General features: G+C 43.2%; 1 protein-coding gene across 1 annotated transcript; it reads right to left on the bottom strand.

The window, feature by feature from the left end:
- Window positions 1-264: 264 nt before the first annotated feature.
- On the bottom strand, window positions 265-8,988 carry nars1 (asparaginyl-tRNA synthetase 1). The gene is made up of 15 exons (XM_070850322.1): window positions 8,835-8,988; window positions 6,885-6,967; window positions 6,626-6,691; window positions 6,039-6,131; window positions 5,764-5,853; window positions 5,452-5,530; window positions 5,193-5,263; window positions 5,026-5,112; window positions 4,632-4,853; window positions 3,651-3,850; window positions 3,396-3,531; window positions 3,036-3,149; window positions 1,566-1,697; window positions 1,179-1,310; window positions 265-902 (listed from the first exon to the last, which is right to left on the bottom strand). Exons 1-15 carry the CDS (start codon window positions 8,875-8,877, stop codon window positions 771-773), a joined length of 1,680 nt encoding a protein of 559 aa, XP_070706423.1. The 5' UTR covers window positions 8,878-8,988; the 3' UTR covers window positions 265-770.
- Between the last annotated feature and the right edge of the window lie 10,201 nt (window positions 8,989-19,189).

Consider the following 19,189-nt stretch of genomic DNA (forward strand, 5'->3'; position numbering starts at 1 on the left):
CACCGGCCTGGTCAGCTGGAAGTCATGTCTGAAGGAGGGAGGACCAGACACATCTGCCAGATTAATGCCTCCCTGGCCTTTTATAGATTAGCTGTTTGAATTACAATGAGGAAAAATTATAGTTGATTATGAAACTCAAATGTCAGTCAGGGAGTGATATGTTTTAGCATTAGCCACCTGTCAGCTACAGTCTGGTCTGAAGGTAAAACTAGAGGGTCCAAAGAATGAGGTGCAACCCTGAAGAAAAACTCAGACAACCATGTGTTTGGATCACATTTAAATGCAGTTTATTCGGTCGATGAGTATATTCACATGAAGATCAGCGTCTCTTCAGCTATGTTACCACATACACATAGTCAAGTGTACAAAAGCGTTTGTGCCAACCAACGATGGTACAGAGGTGGTCATCTAGCACAATGAGTGTGGCATTAATCATGAAATTAGAAATGCAATTGTTCATTAAAATCAGCAGTAACTTAATGTAAAAATACAGAATTTTATGATTGCAAAGGTGGTTGTATAATGAGCTAGTGCACATGACCAGACAGAAAAGATTAGATTCAGAGCTCAAATCAGAATGCACAGGGAGGAAGCTGAGCAGTTTGAAGTGGAGCACAGCAGGATTTCACTGTGAAGATATTAGCTCATCTCAAGTGAGAGAAAATAAACCAGCTAAGGAGACGATTTCTCAAATCATTTGTTACTGATTGAATATTGTAGCATGGCCACATGCCAGGTCCAGGATATACTAAGCCAATATGTGAGAGTGCTCAGGGTCTGCAGCGCTGGATGAATCGCGGGTACAGACACACATCTCTGATGTGATGTCTGTTCAGCAGCCAGGTGAGGAAACGCTCCAGACCCAGGCCGTAACCACCGTGAGGACAGGTTCCAAACTTCCTCTGAAACAGACACAGACACACACAGCAGCCCGTTAATACACACCTTTACTTAAACACAGTGAGACCAAGTGCTCGCTGCTCTGCCAAAGAAGTTCTGGACACATTTAGAGAAGAGATTGAGATTTTCATCTCAGCACAACCTTGATTCTATTTAAAAAAATAAATGATTTCAAGGACAATCAGTGATCAAAATAGTTTGAGCTGTAATACAGTTGAATGAAAAGATATTCCTTTATACATCGACAGAGAGAAGAGAAGCACCCAGCTTAGTGTTACCTGGTCAGTGTACCAGTAGTACGGGGTCGGGTCGATTCCCTCCCTCTTGTATCCCTCCAGCAGCTCTTCAGCGTCCCAGATACGCATCGAGCCTCCAACGATCTCGCCAACATTTGGCATCAGCACGTCCACCTGCAACACACACACACACACACACACACACAAGACGAGACATTCAGACAGATGATGAGCTAGAAAATGACTTCAGGACCTAAAACCTGTCGTCAGGTGGACCAACACTCTACACTAAGGCCCTCTGTGTAATAACTTGGCTTCAGACCAAATACCAGCAAAACAAACAGCGTTCCCAGTGTCTGATGTTCATATACAGTGTTAGCACACTAAGTGCTAACACTGTCTTTTTTCAAAAGCAGTCAGTTTTCATACCGACTCAGTGAGGCGTCTGTCCTCGGGACAGCGCTGCATGTAGAAGGATTTGATCTCAGCAGGGAAACGGCAGAGCAGGATGGTCTCGTTGATGGTGTCGGTCATCAGCCTCTCTGGAGCCTCTGGGATGTCCTGCAAGTGAGAACGGAGACAAAACAGAGAAGAAAATATCAAACCCATGACACAAGAGAGGATTTCACTAATAAAAAGTCAAGACATAAAACAAAGTTTATCAAGTAAGTTTCAATAACAATTTCCACACTGAGGACAAATCAGTTACAGAGCCGTCCAAAAACTACTAAGTTTAAAAAGCAAACGACGACAGTTGAGATGAATGTGGTGTCGAATATCTTGAGCTATGTGAACCCTGATCAAAGCAGGATGGCGACATGTTTCTGACATGCTGGAGCTCCTGTTGGCCGTATAGACACCCACGCCCAACTGGTGAGTCGGAAAACTGCATGTGAGCTGAGGCCTTCATTAGTGACTGGACCTGCTGACCTGCAGCTGAACACACATTGAACAAATACCACGAGCTCCTCAGCTACCTGCTACACAACTACAGGATTTCACAGTGACCACATCCTTTCATTTCACAAGGAAACTTCAGTTTCCATGTCATGAGAAACTATTCAGCCTGTGAGAACAGTTGGCTTGTGTCTTCAACGGCTCTGGTGGAGCTTTTTCAGGTCTGGGAAACCAACCCTAGTGATGCCATAGGGATGTCATAAGAGTTAGTCATTTTTATCAAACAGCCTGGGTTACAAACTGGAGAGCAGTTTGGTGTTAGGATGAGAGGAGGCAGAAGATAAACGGAAACGCTGACTGTTTACGATGCCTTTAAGAAGTATTCACCCCCCCCCCCTTGGATGTTTCACCCTTTTGTTGCCTTTATACATGAAATGAAAGCAGCATCCCCAGAGCACGATGCTGCCACCACCATGCTTCACGGTGGAGATGGTGCATTTGTGGTGATGTGCTGATGCCCAAAAAGCTACATTTTTGTCTCATCAGACCAAAGAACCTTCTTCCAATTGACCTTGGAGTCTCCCACATGCTTTTGGGCGAATTCCAGGCCAGATTTCATATGGGCTTTTTTCAACAGTGGCTTTCTCTTTGCCACTCTCCCACACAGCTTCGACTGGTGAAGAACCTGGGCAACACTTGCTGTATGTACAGTCTCTCCCATCTGAGCCACTGAAGCTTTTAAGTCCTTCAGAGTGGTCATAGGGGTCTTGGTGGCCATGATTTCATGTATAAAAACAACAAAAGGGGAAAACATCCAAGGGGGATGAATACTTTTTATAGGCATTATTTCTCCTTCTGAACCTGCATCCACCAGACTTTACTGGTAAAATGTACTTGATGATAAAACTGTTATGCCATGATGAGAGCTCCGCTGACAGGAACTCATTAGAAACGTGTGTGTCACATATCCTGGTGGGCGTGTGTGTTGTGTCGAGTCATCACCTCTCCAAACTCATAGAAGGTGCCGTCGTCCTTCTTGATGTTGTGTTCTCTAAGCCACTCGATGGCATCGGGGTAGTTCATCCTCTTGAACGGCCTCTTGGGGGGTTTGAAGGTCTGGGGGGAAAAATAAAACAAATATCAATATGCTGAAAGATCATGTGATGAAAAGCTCCGGGACGTTGAACTTCCAACCTGAAGTTCAACGTTCAGACACTATTATCTCAGCGTTAGTGTCATCGGTCATCAAAATGTCTCATTCATCGTCAGGTTGTTTTCGTGCTAGTTAACTGTTAGTAAGCATAAAAACTGCGTGGACTCCCTGTTTTAGCTTGAACGTGCTGTTAAAAAAAGGAGACATACGGGGTTGATCTCGTAGAGCAGCTGTGCAGCAGGGGATTTGAGCACTCGGTCCACCACGTCACACACCAGATCCTCCAGTCTGTTCAGCAGATCATCGAAGGTCATGAAGGGACACTCTGCCTCGATGTGAGTGTACCTGAGCACAGAAAAGAAATCAATCACCCCACACAAACAAACAGTGCAGGAGGCTTACAGACTCAGTTCCAGGTGAAAAATGATGTCATGAGTTGCCCATGTGTCGACCCGTATACTCACTCAGACAGGTGTCTGCGGGTGCGGGACTGCTCAGCCCGGTATGACTGGGCGATGCAGAAGGTGTCACCCAGTGCAGGTATGCAGGTCTCCAGGTAGAGCTGGGAGGACTGCGTCAGGTAGGCCTGTTCACCAAAGTAGTTGAAGCTAAACAGCGTGGAGCCGCCCTCCACCTGAGTCTGCACCATGGTCGGAGGAGTGATCTACATTTAGAAAAACAAACGGTGTTCACAGAGACGTTATCCTGCGCTCATGGGCTTCACATCTGCAACAGGACAACACGCATGTATCCACAGTCAGTCTGTTCAATCCATTCCACAAAACCATTTCCTTTTCCTTCACATTAAAAGCATTTCATTTGAAAAACACAAGTTAGCTTTTATTGTGAAACAGCCACAGCAGCCGAGGCAATGTACTGGTCACTGCACTGGTTACCACAGTAACCGCAGGTTTCTGCAAATAAACCAGGACTCAAATCTGCAGGACAAATAACTTTAAAGATACTCAGTAGAGATTTGCTTGGATTTGAAAGTGATTAGCAGATTTCATATATGACTCATACTTGATAAAATGCTACTAAAGCCAAATCCTTCTGTTCACTCACTCAAAGACACTAGATATCAGCTCAGGACTACAAAGCTAAGCTACACGTGAGCATTTGCATATTACAATGATATTGGTAGCACAATTTCAAAATACAATAATACGGCGAACATGTTTTAGGACAGAGGATTTTCAGCTACTTAGAAGTCAAAGCAGACGCCTGAGGATCAGAGGGACTTCTCTGTGATTATTTAAGTGAAGGTCAACGGTTCGAACAGCTGAACTACACTACAGATGATAATTTGCCATCTGTGACGTTAGTCATGTCAACCTGTGACAAAAACAGTGAGTGCATTCTCTCTTTCTTTGAAAGGAAAAGCTTGAATATTACTTGACAGCACATAGGGATGACTTTGACTTCTCTGTCAAAGTGTGTTTCACCTCATAGTATCCACGGTCAAAGAAGTGGTCCCTGAAGCACTGAGTGACGGTGGATCGGACTCGGAGGATCTTGGACACGTTCTCTCCTCTGATCAGCATGTGTCGATTGTTCAGCTGGACGTCAACGTCAGACTCCTCGTTCAGCAGGTTGTCAGCCCCACCAGCTGGAGCTAAACCAATCAGCTCCCAGAAGTCACAGTGCAGCTCGTGGCCTCCGGGTGCCTGGGAGAGGAAAGCAAGGACTCAGTGAAGGTGTTCCTCAGGTTTGTGTCCTGCATCCATCCTGCATTATTACAGTATGCCATCATGCAACACTGGAAGATGAGGTTGAGTGCAGTAGCTGTTTTTCTCCCTAAAATAAACTGCTCGACTGTTGTGCTGCAGGTGCGTTTACCTGTTTCCCCTCAGGAACTTCAGTGAGAGTCCCGTACAGAGCTACAGTGCTCTCTGTGGACAACACCAAGCCATTGTAGCACTGGCACTGAAAACAAGGCAGAGACAGTTAGCGTCGGGGGAAGAATACAGTGCGAGCAGAAAAAGAGCAAAAAGGGAAAGTTGTACCAGTTCATCAGACAGGACACACTGGAGGAAACCAGTTCCATCTCTCAGCACGATGAACATCAGGTTCTTCCCTGTAGGGGACAAGAAAGATAAAAACACAGTGAACAAAACCTCTTTCTGCCAATAAACCTAGAATTAGGAGGCATTTTGAATGGGAGTGTTGCCTTTTATGCTCTCAAGCAAGAAACAGAAACAAATATGACAAAACCTCCTTCAAACTCAGTATTAGAATAAAAACACGTGGACACCCGTCTCTCACCCTGTCTCCTCAGGCGATGAACCCATCCAAACACTTTGACTCTCTGACCTCTCTCGGCCTCCAGGAGACGGATTTTAACCTACAAAACAGACACTCATCTTTAGGTCATTAGCACAATAACGCCCAACTGTGTTTAGGCCATTATCAACAGCTGTCAAGTACTGAAAGTTGGCCATTTTAGATGGCTTGTGTTTCAAATACATGCAATATCAAAGACACAAGTCCACTTGTGCTTTAAAAGTGGCCTCCTTAGCTTCTTACAAGTACATTAGGACTGATTTAATAGTAAAAACAACATGAAATGTGACCAACAGCTTTAGGCTCAGGCAGGCTGGTGTCCTTCTCAATCACGATCTTCTTGGCTTCTTCCAGGTTCTTCTCTCTCCTCTCAATGTCCTCTGCCTGCACAACAAACATGGAGCAACATTTAGAAGATATCACATTTGCTTCTGGAAGATACAGTGGGCACACTGCAGAACAGCACAGAGAAGGGAAAAGACAAACAAGACATAAATTGCTCAGAAACCAAACTCTGTTTTATGTCGCTCTACCAGCAGCGAATGTCAATAGAAGAGTAGAACACACACCTCCTTCTTGTCTTTGGCATCACACTTCACCTGTTCACGGTTAAAGGCCTTTTTTGCGTTCTTCATCTGCGTCTTAGAAATCACTTCCCATCGCTGAGGAACAGAGGGGAGAAACACATACATGTGTGCACACCCAGTGGAGGCCTTGTCTCACTGATCTACTGTGTATATATACATTGTGACCTGATTCTGCAAACTTTACTGCAGCTGCTGAGTAACTAAAGGCTTCCAGTGAAAGAGGATAAACTGATGAATGAAAGCAGATGCATCAGCATCTAAAAAAGGAAAGACCATTTCTTTCTATTTAAAATCAGATCAAATGATGTGTATAGTTATAGTATATATAGTAATAGTAGTTTATATTTTTGCTCTTCTTCTCCTGCATGCCACTTTTTTACTCTTACTTTAAACTCTTATGGCATTCAGTGTGGACGGCAAAGTAAGATTTTCATTGTACAGGGAAACCTGTTTCTGTACTGTACACATGACAATAAACGCTTTGAATTTGAATTCGTGTATGTAGCAGGCTGGTGTGATAAAGGTCAAATGAAAATTGAGACATGAGAAATAGACTTTTTTAAACCAACCTCTCCGTCCTTCTGGGAGTCCACGTAGATGGTTGGAAAAGGCTCCTTCCCAGCGAACACCAGAGCCTGTGAGGATGTGTTCATAAACATGAGGAGATGCCGACAGACAGATCAGTGCAACTGGATCAACCAGTGGAGCAAACATCAACATTATTTTGTACCGTTGGCAATAAATCCTGTAGAGTGAGACCTTTTCAACAACACATGCCTGGATAGGATTAAAAACAACAGAGGTACTTTGAGTTATATCGTCGATTACCCTGAGAGGACTTTTGAAGGGTTTCTGCTCCGTGCCGTCCCCATCCTGGTCGCTGCCACATTTGTCAGACACATACAGCTCACCTGTGAAGACAGAGGCAGTGAGACACAGCAGTCACATAAAGTACCTGTAGGAACAGGCGTGTTATGTAGCACTCACTCCTCTTGGAGTAAAAGATGCTACATTTAGAGTTTCCAACTCCATTCATTCCATTTATTATTATCATTATTATTGACATCTTCAATAGGAAGCTTTAGTGAAGCTCCACAGACAGGTGAGGTCTGTGGCAACACTGTAAGGACACAAAGGCCATTTATCTGACATTTTAAAGACAGCTGTGGTCCCAGTTATCACATGAAAATATTTTTGATGGGGGTGCAGAGGATATTTACAGCCTGATGAAAGAAGGCAAGTCAATTTTATTTCTATAGCCCAAAATTACAAAATCAAACTTGTCCTCAGGGGACATTTCAATCTGTACAATGTCCGTTTTGTTTGACAGACACACACACAAATACCCACCACCACCATTCTATTCAAAACTGAAAGTGAAAGCACAGAAGCTGCAGCATTATGCTGTCTCTTCATTGCCATTTTGTCCCTTACTGGGGAAAGAAAAAAAAAAAAAAAAAATCAAAGTTTGTCTAAGATGAAGTGCTAGCAGTGACACCTGTCAATCAAGGCTAATACAATCACGAATATGCACCACACGGCCAAAGGTATACGGATATAATGAACAGTCCCCCAACATGTGATGCTCTAACATGCCTTTCCAACACATTGGGTATTCATTTGCTACTATGATGGGCTGTGGAGGCACCATGCGAAGACAGTTGGTACTGTGGTCTCTCCTACAGGTGTGTCCAGGTACTGTGGTCTCTCCTAAGTGTATCATGGCAGAGGGGACTGCTGAGAGCGAAGAAAGGCTCACTGATTCTTCACCTTTTCAATCAAAATGCGTAGCAAAGGAAACACACACACACTTGGTCAGCAGTGTCAGATGTTTAGGATGGCAGCACTAACCACCGGATCACACTTTCAGTTTCTGTTTGACACACAGGCATTACTGGAAAAACCCACCCGAACCCTTCCTTTCTGCATTTGGGGACATCGGCAGACGAAAGTGAAAGTTTATTCCAGGGTTATTAAACTAAAATTCCAAAAGGTCCAGTCAGAGGAAATGTATTAAAGCAAAGGTCCAGAACATCTTAATGTCCAACCTGAGTTAGTGTGATATATGCTGATGTAGCCTAGTAGTTGTATCAACGTCTGCATGTAATCAATAACTGACTGTCAAATCAAATAGATTCAGTATGATTCAAAAACATTCTGACAATATTTATTGTCATTTAACATTAAAGTAAACAGACACATTATTCTGTAGATAGGTGAAACGTTCTTGTCTCATTAAGTGAAAGAAGGGCTGCATTTAGAAATAAGAGGAAATAAATCAAATAGTTTTTGAATAACTGTGCGTCTTAAAATAAAATTAATAACTTGAGAGAAATAAAGTTTAGCAGCAGCTTTTCCATTTGGGGACATGTCGGCAGACGAAAGTGAAAGTCTATTCTAACAGACCACAAATGACTGAAATACATCATAAAGCGCGACCCTGCTAATAACTACTTTACATCTTCTGGTGACTGGAGGACATCAGCATCACAAAGTGTGGTGGGGTTTATAGCTGTCATGGCTAAATATTAGCCTCCACATCCCTCCGTCTTGGCTTTCAGTTGGTATCTATCATGTTAAGTTCAGTGTCTGTGTCAACCTGCTCCATGTGACTTGCTCTCCAACCGGAGGCCTCACATTACAGAACGAGAAATCAGCCTCAGCTTGCAGGCAGCTAACAACTGCTACAATATGCAAAGACACAGACATATGTCAGCTAGCTAGCAGCCTCAGACATGTGTCAGCTAGCTAGCTAGCTCTTAGCTAGTTTCTTCTTACCCACTGAGGTTTGCTCCATGCCTTTAGTTACCTCCGTCGCCATGTCAGTCCGCTGGGGAGGGGAAACTAAATACTGTTTTATTCAGAAATGGAAGTAGAGCCCCTGGAGCTGCTGCCTGTGAGGACTCCTGCCACAATGCCGAAATGCAACTTTACATCAGCCCTGACGCTGCTCTATCAGAGGAGGCGGGAAAGCCACGCCCATATTACCACATCTGATTGGTGACGCTCCTTGTCAGTCAAGCAGTTGGCCAATTAACCCTTAAGAGCCCGGAATCTTTTCTCCTCTAAGTAAAGTCACGGGGGACAGAAAACAGACTGAATGGTACACTTCCTGTATCCTTCTCATTTGAGGACATCTTGATCTCTGATAATGCTGATGTTGCTCCTCTCTCCTACAGGTTCCTGTTTTCAATCAATACTTTAGGGTACTAATTAATAACTACATGGAAGTCAACACACCCAGGGCACACTTGTATTTCCTGGGAGGCAGTGAGTCCTTATCTCAGGTTTATTCTTTATTATTCAACCTGCTTCGTATAAGACAAAGCTGAACAGCATAGCAACTCACCCAAATAGAAAAAAGATTGAAGTGTCCAAAGCTGATCTGAAGCAGAGTATGTCTCATTCTAGCTTGAGGGAGTTAACACATCTCGAATATGAGCATTGCAGTTTATTTTTCAAAAGGGTGGAGTTCATTTTATTTCAGGCTGGACCTCCTTTTCACATGGTAGTGGACAGGAAAACAGTACACACTGAGTCAAACAGAAACTTATGCAGAAAGCCAAAGTGAAAACTAAAAGCAACCACAGCAGCCCAGCGTTGTTCCTCTCCCCATCCCCACAACACCCCTAACATGCCTCATATTAGAAAAAAAAGAAGTGGAAGTATCTCCCTAGTCTGATGTTGTGCTATGATGCATGATATTCATTTTGTAAGTTATGGTCCCACTTAGAGTACAATACGTGATAAAGAAGGGAAGGTTTACCTACTAATCAGATGCAGGGGTCTTCACAGAATGAATGTCACGTCTGGTTCCAAAACCAAGATGGCAATGCCCAAAAAGCCAAACTTGAGGCTTCAAAACCATCCGTGATCCACGAACCAATGGGTGGTGTTAGTTAGATTACATCAGTCTCTCAGCCCCTGATAGGAGTGGAAAGCTCCTTCCCCAAATAAATCAATAGAAGGGGCTAAACCCCTAATGTACCGTAGCATCTAACATATAGATGATTCTCTCTGTGGAGGAGAGTCATGGTTTCAGAGGCGCTGTAGGAGGACGTGGGCCTGAGATGGAGGTGCTGATGTTATTATGTCTGAATTCATAACCATTGCTGAAACGTTGTAAAGCCCAAGAATTGTCATTGTATCCAAACCCACTTTCTCTTCCTGCTCTGCTAATATTCTTGCTACAAAACATTCCTGTCTACTTCCCAGTAATAACATCCAGTAAGACTTTCTCTACACAAAACCCGAGACCAGTAAGTAAATCTGTCTGGGTGACACTGACCACATAAATAAATGATATCAGTACTGTAAGAACTCAGCTCTGGTCTTCACCATATGTGAACAGGCAGAAATACACAAGTCTGACACAAAGCACGAAGGTTTGGAACAAAGTCTTTAACCTGTCAACAGGCAAGTATCTGTAAGTAAGGGAAATTAAAGAATCAAATTTCAGGAAATCTGGTTCAGGCGTAACACTGCAAGCAGGCAGCAGGAAGTCTTGCTGCATAAGACAATCTGTGGAACAGTTAGTGGAAGTGGGCTGGTCTAAACACTACTGGAAAACAAACCACCAAAATGAAACTAAAGTAATTCCAGTAATGCAATACATATTCACATACCAACTATGCATACTTGTGTAAAAGTATGCATAGTTTGTGTACAAAGCTGCACACATAGAAATACAATAGTATTCTGCAACTCTGTCTTATGGATTTGGCCACAAACTCTCATAACCATCACACCTGAAACGTTGCTGAAACACATGACCTATTAAACTCCAGCAGGTTATAAATCAAAATTAAAATGAATGAATTAAGGTTGCTTGCCCAAATAAAAGGCACAGAGGGGGGCAGAGGAGTAAACTATGCCTACATGTGTGTTGACTCAGTGAGGATAACATTAAATGTGAATGTTGATTTAGAGGAAAGTTAATTAAAGCAATCAAGAACGCTTGAGAGTCTTGGTGCATTGTATTTTTAATTTTCCCCTGGTGCCTGCATTTTGTGTTTTCCTTTACATAGATACCATGAATTTCCACCATGAATTGAATCAAAAAAGACACAAATTGGTGCATAAGAATTCACCTGAATGTAGGAAATGAAGGGCAGGACATGTACACAGACACACCAGCACACACAGCTCTGTTGCCCTTTTCAGTTCTGTTCATTTTATTTCATTCCAGCAGTCCAGGCCAAGAGCAGCTCATTCTGGGAAAGAGGGCTAATCATGTGTAGAAGACAATAGTGGAGCTATAGAGAGGAGAAGAGGAAGGGCGTCATTGGTGTCATTGGGGTCATTTGAGGCCAATCAAGAGGACTGGGTCATTATAATGGAGAGCTATGAAGAATATTAGAAATTAGTACAGTAAAAAAAAAACACAATACTGTTACTGCTGAGAAGGCAAGAGAGGAATGCTGGTAGAAAACTGCAAACTGTGTACATTTGCTAGCTAATATATTAATTTTACCACTCTACATTCTGAGAGCCTCATGTTTAATTCTAACGTGGCAGCTGCACATTCTTGAGCTCTTGTGAAATGAATCTTGTCGATTGAATATCATCTGTGATAAATACCAATAGACTAATCCATGTTCTAATTGTGTAGCAGCAATACCAGCAGTGTAATGTAAAGATAAAAACTTAATCCACAGTAGTTGCTGTGCCTTCACCATTGTGTTAGTGTTTGGGTGATCTGCTGTGTCAAATTGAATTACCAGAGGAAAGCAGGAAAAACGGTTATTTCCTGCATCACCAACTGAATGCATGTAGGTTAACATGACAGAATGCAATGAGATCACCTGGATGGAGGTTCAACTCCTCTCTCCTACAGGTTCCTGTTTTCAATCAAGACTTTAGGGCACTAATTAATAACTACATGGAAGTCAACACACCCAAGGCACACTCTTTTCCTGGGTATTTCCTGGGAGGCAGTGAGTCCTTATCTCAGGTTTATTCTTTATTATTCAACCTGCTTCGTATAAGACAAAGCTGAACAGCATACAACTCACCCAAATAGAAAAAAGATTGAAGTGTCCAAAGCTGATCTGAAGCAGAGTATGTCTCATTCTAGCTTGAGGGATTTAACACATCTCGAATATGAGCATTGCAGTTTATTTTTCAAAAGGGTGGAGTTCATTTTATTTCAGGCTGGACCTCCTTTTCACATGGTATGCAGAAAGCCAAAGTGAAAACTGAAAGCAACCACAGCAGCCCAGCCTTGTTCCTCTCCCCATCCCCACAACACCCCTAACATGCCTCATATTAGAAAAAAAAGAAGTGGAAGTATCTCCCTGGTCTGATGTTGTGCTATGATGCATGATATTCATTTTGTAAGTTATGGTCCCACTTAGAGTACAATACATGATAAAGAAGGGAAGGTTTACCTACTAATCAGATGCAGGGGTCTTCACAGAATGAATGTCACGTCTGGTTCCAAAACCAAGATGGCAATGCCCAAAAAGCCAAACTTGAGGCTTCAAAACCATCCGTGATCCACGAACCAATGGGTGGTGTTAGTTAGATTACATCAGTCTCTCAGCCCCTGATAGGAGTGGAAAGCTCCTTCCCCAAATAAATCAATAGAAGGGGCTAAACCCCTAATGTACCATACCATCTAACATATAGATGATTCTCTCTGTGGAGGAGAGTCATGGTTTCAGAGGCGCTGTAGGAGGACGTGGGCCTGAGACGTAGGTGCTGATGTTATTATGTCTGAATTCATAACCATTGCTGAAACGGTGTGATGCCCAAGAACTGTCATTGTATTGTAGTATCTGGTGGGTGCATCAAAGGAGTGTTATTTACGATTGTGTCAGTTTGGGATCTGTGTCTGTTTATCTAAAGGAATCAGACCTGGGAAAGCATGACCTAGGCAGGAGTGACCTGACCTTTATCTCCTTATCTGGACACAGAGAAAAGCAGATGTTTATGTTACATTCCTTTGCATTTTAACAAAGACACCAGATGCTGAGCTAGGTGGTCAAGAAGAGTATATAATGTGACCACAGAGTGGGCTCAGGAGGAGACGAGGACAAAGGCAGTAGATTTGGCTAGGGGTTATGCTGTCTGTTCCTACAATTGGCTGAACGTCTTCTCAGGCTTCCATGGTGCCTGTTAGACAACTGACCTTTTTGCAATAAACCTATTTTTATTCATTAAGTCGTTGTCAGCGGAAGTTTCCTTTCATCAGCTGCACATCATCATCATCAGAGAAGATACGACAAATTTGGCGTCACGAACAGGATTGCAGATGTGGCTCTGACTGCTGACAGAATTCGGTTGACCAACTCCTGCTCCATACGACGTCGGGTGAGTGTTTTCTCACTAAGTGGGGTACTGGTTGGTTCTTTGAGGCTGTTATGCTGCTGGTGGCTGCACTGTATACTTAACTGTGTGGACGATGATGTGTTGATGTTGAGAGTGATATTCCGTCTAAATTGGGGTAAAAAGGGGAATTAAGATAGAGTTAGAGAAATAGAAGTTGAAGCTACAGAAGTAAAGAAGATAGAGATAAAGAAGCAAGGATTAAGAAGATAGAGATAAAGAAGTAAAGAAGTTAAAAGTTGAAGTTAAAGAAGTAAAGGAGAAATAAGAGTTGAAGAAGTTAAAGAGTTAAAGAGAAAAGAGTTAAAGAGAAAAGAGAAGTAAAAGTTGAAGTAAAAGTGTAGAATAGCAGAACTAGTAACGATAAAGTAGGCTAAATAACCATGCAAGATTAATGAAGACAGGGCCCACATCTTCTTAACGGTAAGACATGTGTAAATTAGATACTGAAGTGAAAGTTGGCCTCTCAGTCTCCTGCTGTCTCCTGCTCAGTGTGCCATATGTTCAGTTACTCCTCGGCCTCCTTTAGCGAAACCGGTACCTGTAATAAATGTAGTTTATTTGCTGTACTGGAGGCGAGGCTTAGTGAGTTGGAGACACGGTTCCGCACCATGGAGCATAAGTCAGCTGTAGCTAGCCAGCCCCCAGTAGCCGGTGCGGGCCGACCTAGCTTAGCTCCTACTCCCCCGGCGGTTCCCGCGCAGCCGGGAAACCAGGGCGGCTGGGTGACTGTCCGGAGGAAACATAGTCCCAAGGAGAAGCCCACGGTGCACCACCACCTTCAGGTGTCCAACCGATTTTCCCCACTTAGCGACACACCCGCTGAGAAACAGACTCTGGTCATTGGAAGCTCCATAGTCAGGAACGTGAAGCTAGCGGCACCAGCGAACATAGTTAAGTGCATCCCGGGGGCCAGAGCGGGCGACATAGAATCAAATTTAAAACTGCTGGCGAAGGCTAAACGTAGATTTGGTAAAATTGTAATTCACGTCGGCGTTAATGACACCCGATTACGCCAATCGGAGGTCACTAAAATTAATGTGGAGTCGGTGTGCAACTTTGCCAAAACAATGTCGGACTCCGTAGTTTTCTCTGGTCCCCTGCCCAACCTGACCAGTGATGACATGTACAGCTGCATGTCATCATTTAACCACTGGCTGTCGAGGTGGTGCCCAGCTAACAATGTGGGCTTCATAGACAATTGGCAGTCTTTCTGGGGAAAACCTGGTCTCATTAGAAGAGACGGCATCCATCCCACTTTGGACGGAGCTGCGCTCTTATCTAGAAATATGGCGAAGTTTATTAGTCCTAAAACCTGACAATCCAGAGTCGAGACCAGGAGGCAGAGCTGCAGTCTTACACACTTCTCTGCTCCTCCATTAGAACAGTCACCCACCCAACATCCTATAGAGACTGTGTCTGTCCCTCGACCATTCAGACCATTTAGATCTATTAAGTCCAACAGGAGAGGAGTTCAGCATAAACATTTAATCAGAGTTAATACCACTGGCACTATGAAACAGGACAGGAGAGTGAAATGTGGACTTTTAAACATCAGATCTCTGCCATCCAAAGCTGTTTTAGTAAATGATCTGATATCTGACCATCATATTGATTTATTGTGTCTTACAGAAACCTGGCTACGTCCTGAGGAGTATGTTAGCCTTAATGAGGCCACTCCTCCCAGTCATACTAATACTCATATTCCCAGAGATTCTGGACGTGGAGGTGGAGTTGCAGCAATCTTTAACTCTAGTTTAATAGTCCAACCTAGACCCAAACTTAATTATAACTCCTTTGAAAGTCTTACTCTTAGTTTTTCACACCCAACCTGGAAAACTCTAAAACCAGTGTTGGTTGTCACAGTGTACCGCCCTCCTGGTCCGTACTCTGAATTCTTAACTGAGTTTTCAGAGTTTTTATCAGACTTAGTCCTTAGTGTGGACAAAGTGATTATAGTAGGTGACTTTAATATTCATGTGGATAATGATAATGATAGTCTTAGCACTGCCTTTGTCTCACTACTGGACTCAATTGGCTTCTCCCAGAGTGTAAATGAACCAACTCACTGTTTTAACCACACTCTTGACCTTGTTTTTGCTTATGGTGTTGAAACTGAACAGTTAACAGTCTTTCCACATAACTCTATTTTATCAGACCATTACCTGATAACATTTGATTTCTTGCTACAGGACTATGCTCTATATGACAGAGAGGTCCACACTAGATCCTTATCTGATAGTGCTGTTGCCAAATTTAAGGAGGTGATTCCTTCAGTATTTCAGCCTGTGTGTCCCTGTGCTGTGGATGACCCCCATGCTAATCTTAGCCCCTCCCAAATTGATTATCTGGTCGATAGTGCTGCAGGTTCACTGCGAATGACACTAGACTCTATTGCCCCTCTAAAAAAGAAGAGAATTAAAGAAAAGAGACAAGCTCCCTGGTATAACTCCCAGACACGTGAGCTTAAGCAACACTCACGAAGGCTAGAAAGGACATGGCGGGCCACCAAAGTGGAAGAATCCCGTTTAATCTGGCAAGATAGTCTTAAAACCTATAGAAAGGCCCTCTGTAATGCCAGAGCCGCCTACTACTCCTCATTAATAGAAGAAAATAAAAGCAACCCTAGATTCCTTTTTAGCACAATAGCCAGGCTGACAAGGAGCCAGAACTCTATTGATCCTTGTGTTCCTTTAGAGCTCAGCAGTAACGACTTCATGAGCTTCTTTAATGATAAAATCCTAACTATTAGGGACAAAATTCAGCACCTCCTGCCCTTAACAGGGTCTGGTCCAACCTCAAACCTAGGAACCATAGAAACAGCTGTTAGACCTGATGTGTACTTGGACTGTTTTTCTCCAATTGATCTTGCTGAATTGACCTCAATAATCTCCTCATCTAGATCGTCAACATGTCTCCTAGACCCCATTCCTACTGGACTCCTTAAAGAGGTCCTGCCCCTAATTAACACGTCCTTACTGGATATGACAAGTCAGTCTTTACTAACAGGCTATGTACCGCAGTCCTTTAAAGTAGCAGTAATTAAACCTCTCCTGAAAAAGCCTACTCTTGATTCAGGTGTATTAGCCAACTATAGACCTATATCCAACCTTCCCTTTCTCTCCAAGATCCTGGAGAAAGTTGTAGCTAATCAGCTGTGTAATTTTCTAAACTCTAATAGTCTATTTGAGGATTTTCAGTCAGGTTTTAGAGCGAACCACAGCACAGAGACAGCACTGGTGAAGGTTACAAACGACCTCCTTATGGCATCAGACAGAGGACTTCTCTCTGTCCTGGTCTTGTTAGACCTGAGTGCTGCTTTCGACACCATCGACCATCACATCCTGTTACAGAGACTGGAACAGTTCATTGGTATAAAAGGAACTGCATTAAGCTGGTTTAAGTCCTATTTATTAGATCGATTTCAGTTTGTACATATTAATAACGAATCCTCTGTCCACACTAAGGTTAGACATGGAGTTCCACAAGGCTCAGTGCTTGGACCAATACTCTTTATCTTATATATGCTTCCTCTTGGTAATATTATCAGGAAGCACTCCATTCATTTCCACTGTTATGCAGATGATACACAATTATATTTATCAATAAAGCCAGATGAACACAATCAGTTGGTTAAACTTCAAATCTGCCTTAAGGACATAAAGTCCTGGATGAGCAGCAACTTTCTGCTGCTAAATTCAGATAAAACTGAAGTTATTTTGCTCGGCCCCAGACACCTCAGAGACAGCTTTCCCACTACCTTAACTGCTCTGGACGGCATTAATCTGGCCTCCAGCTCCACTGTGAGGAATCTGGGAGTCTTATTTGATCAGGATTTGTCCTTTAACTCCCACATTAAACAGATTTCTAGAACTGCCTTTTTCCATCTACGTAATATTGCCAAAATCAGGCCCATCATATCCACTGATGATGCAGAAAAATTGGTCCATGCATTTGTCACTTCTAGGTTGGACTATTGTAACTCCTTACTATCAGGCTGCCCCAATAAGTCGTTAAAGACTCTCCAGTTGGTCCAGAACGCTGCTGCTCGTGTTCTGACGAGAACTAAAAGAAGAGACCACATTTCTCCTGTACTGGCTTCTCTTCATTGGCTTCCAGTAAAATCTAGAATAGAGTTTAAAATCCTTCTCCTCACCTACAAGGCTCTTAAGGGTCAGGCCCCATCATATCTTAAAGATCTTATAGTACCGTACTACCCCACTAGAGCACTGCGCTCCCAGAATGCAGGTCTACTGGTGGTTCCTAAAGTCTCCAAAAGTAGTTCAGGAGCCAGAGCTTTCAGCTATCAGGCTCCTCTCCTGTGGAACCTCCTTCCAGTTTGGGTTCGGGGGGCAGACACCCTCTCTACATTTAAGAGTAGACTAAAAACCTTCCTTTTTGACAAAGCATATATTTAAGGGCTGGCTCAGGCCTTAGACCAGCCCCTAGTTATGCTGCTATAGGTTCAGACTGCCGGGGGACTCCTATGGTGCACTGAGCTCCTCTACTCTCTCTCCTCCTCTTCCTCTCCATCGTTATGTCTCATGTCAGTCAAATGTCTGCCTCTAACTTGCTATCTTCCCCGGAGCGTTTCTGTGCTTTCTCATCTCTCAGGTTCCTGTGGATCCTGTGGATCCTGGTCCTGGCCCTGCTGATGTGGTTCTCTGGTTCCTGTGGGTCCTGGTCCCGGTCCCGCTGATGTGGTTCTCTGGTTCCTGTGGATCCTGGTCCTGGTTCTGCTGATGTGGTTCCCTGGTTCCTATGGATCCTGGTCCTGGCCCCGCTGATGTGGTTCTCCACCAGCCAATGGATGTGCGTCTGTCCAAGGCTACAGCCTGTCCGTCCTTGGGAGCTGGATCTCTCCTTCACTGTGGTGCTCCCGGAGGTTTCTCTTTTCCCACTGGGTTTTTTGAGTTTTTCCTTCCCGAAGAAGGAGGGTCATAAAGGGCAGGTGATGCCTCGGACTGATCCATCGGACTGATCCACTGGCCTCATCGACTGCTGGACTCTTTATTAGATTGTTTGTTCGCTTACACTTGTTTATTTCAGTGAACTTTGTAAAGCACTATGAGACACTCTGTTGTGATATTGGGCTATACAAATAAAATTGAATTGAATTGAAATTTGAGAGATAGTCGAATTGGTATAAGGAAAAGAGGAAATAAATAGCTCTGGGCCCAGAGGAATTGGCAAAATATAAAGAGAGATAAGAAGAGGTAAAAAGGGAAGACAAGAGAAATAAAGAGAAGAGAGAAATAAAGGAAAAGAGATGAAATAAAGAGATGAAATAAAGAGAAGATATAGGCCTAACAGAAGAGACAGAAAATAAAGTTGAGAAAAGTGAAAAGGGGTGAAAAGAGCCCAGAAGAGAATAGTGTACACTGAGCATGTGAAGTCATTTGTTAAGGTGACAAATTGTTTTGAAGAAGTTTGGCCAAAGTAAGACATTTTTAGGGAAATAGAGGACAATTAGTTGATTTAGAAGTTTTGGAACAAGCGCTTTTGATGTTTTGTGGGGATTGATGTTTGTCAGTTAAGGAGTTTTTGTCTGTTGGATATCCTGTGAGTGCGTGTGTGTGTGTGAGGTTGATGAGTGATACTGCAGTTGTGTGTAGAAGGCGGTGTGTAAAAGTTACCAATGTGTTTGGCTGTAATGGATTGTTAGTAAATAGATATAGATATGGTGTGATTAACTATAGGAAAGGTTAAGAAGATATAAGGAGGAGATATTTTAGTTTCATTAATGGTAAAAAAGTATGAGCCCTCTCATAAAGGGACATTTTATATAATTGATAAATGAGTAT

Source organism: Pempheris klunzingeri, chromosome 19, assembly GCF_042242105.1.
Source record: "Pempheris klunzingeri isolate RE-2024b chromosome 19, fPemKlu1.hap1, whole genome shotgun sequence".
Lineage (NCBI taxonomy): Eukaryota > Metazoa > Chordata > Actinopteri > Acropomatiformes > Pempheridae > Pempheris > Pempheris klunzingeri.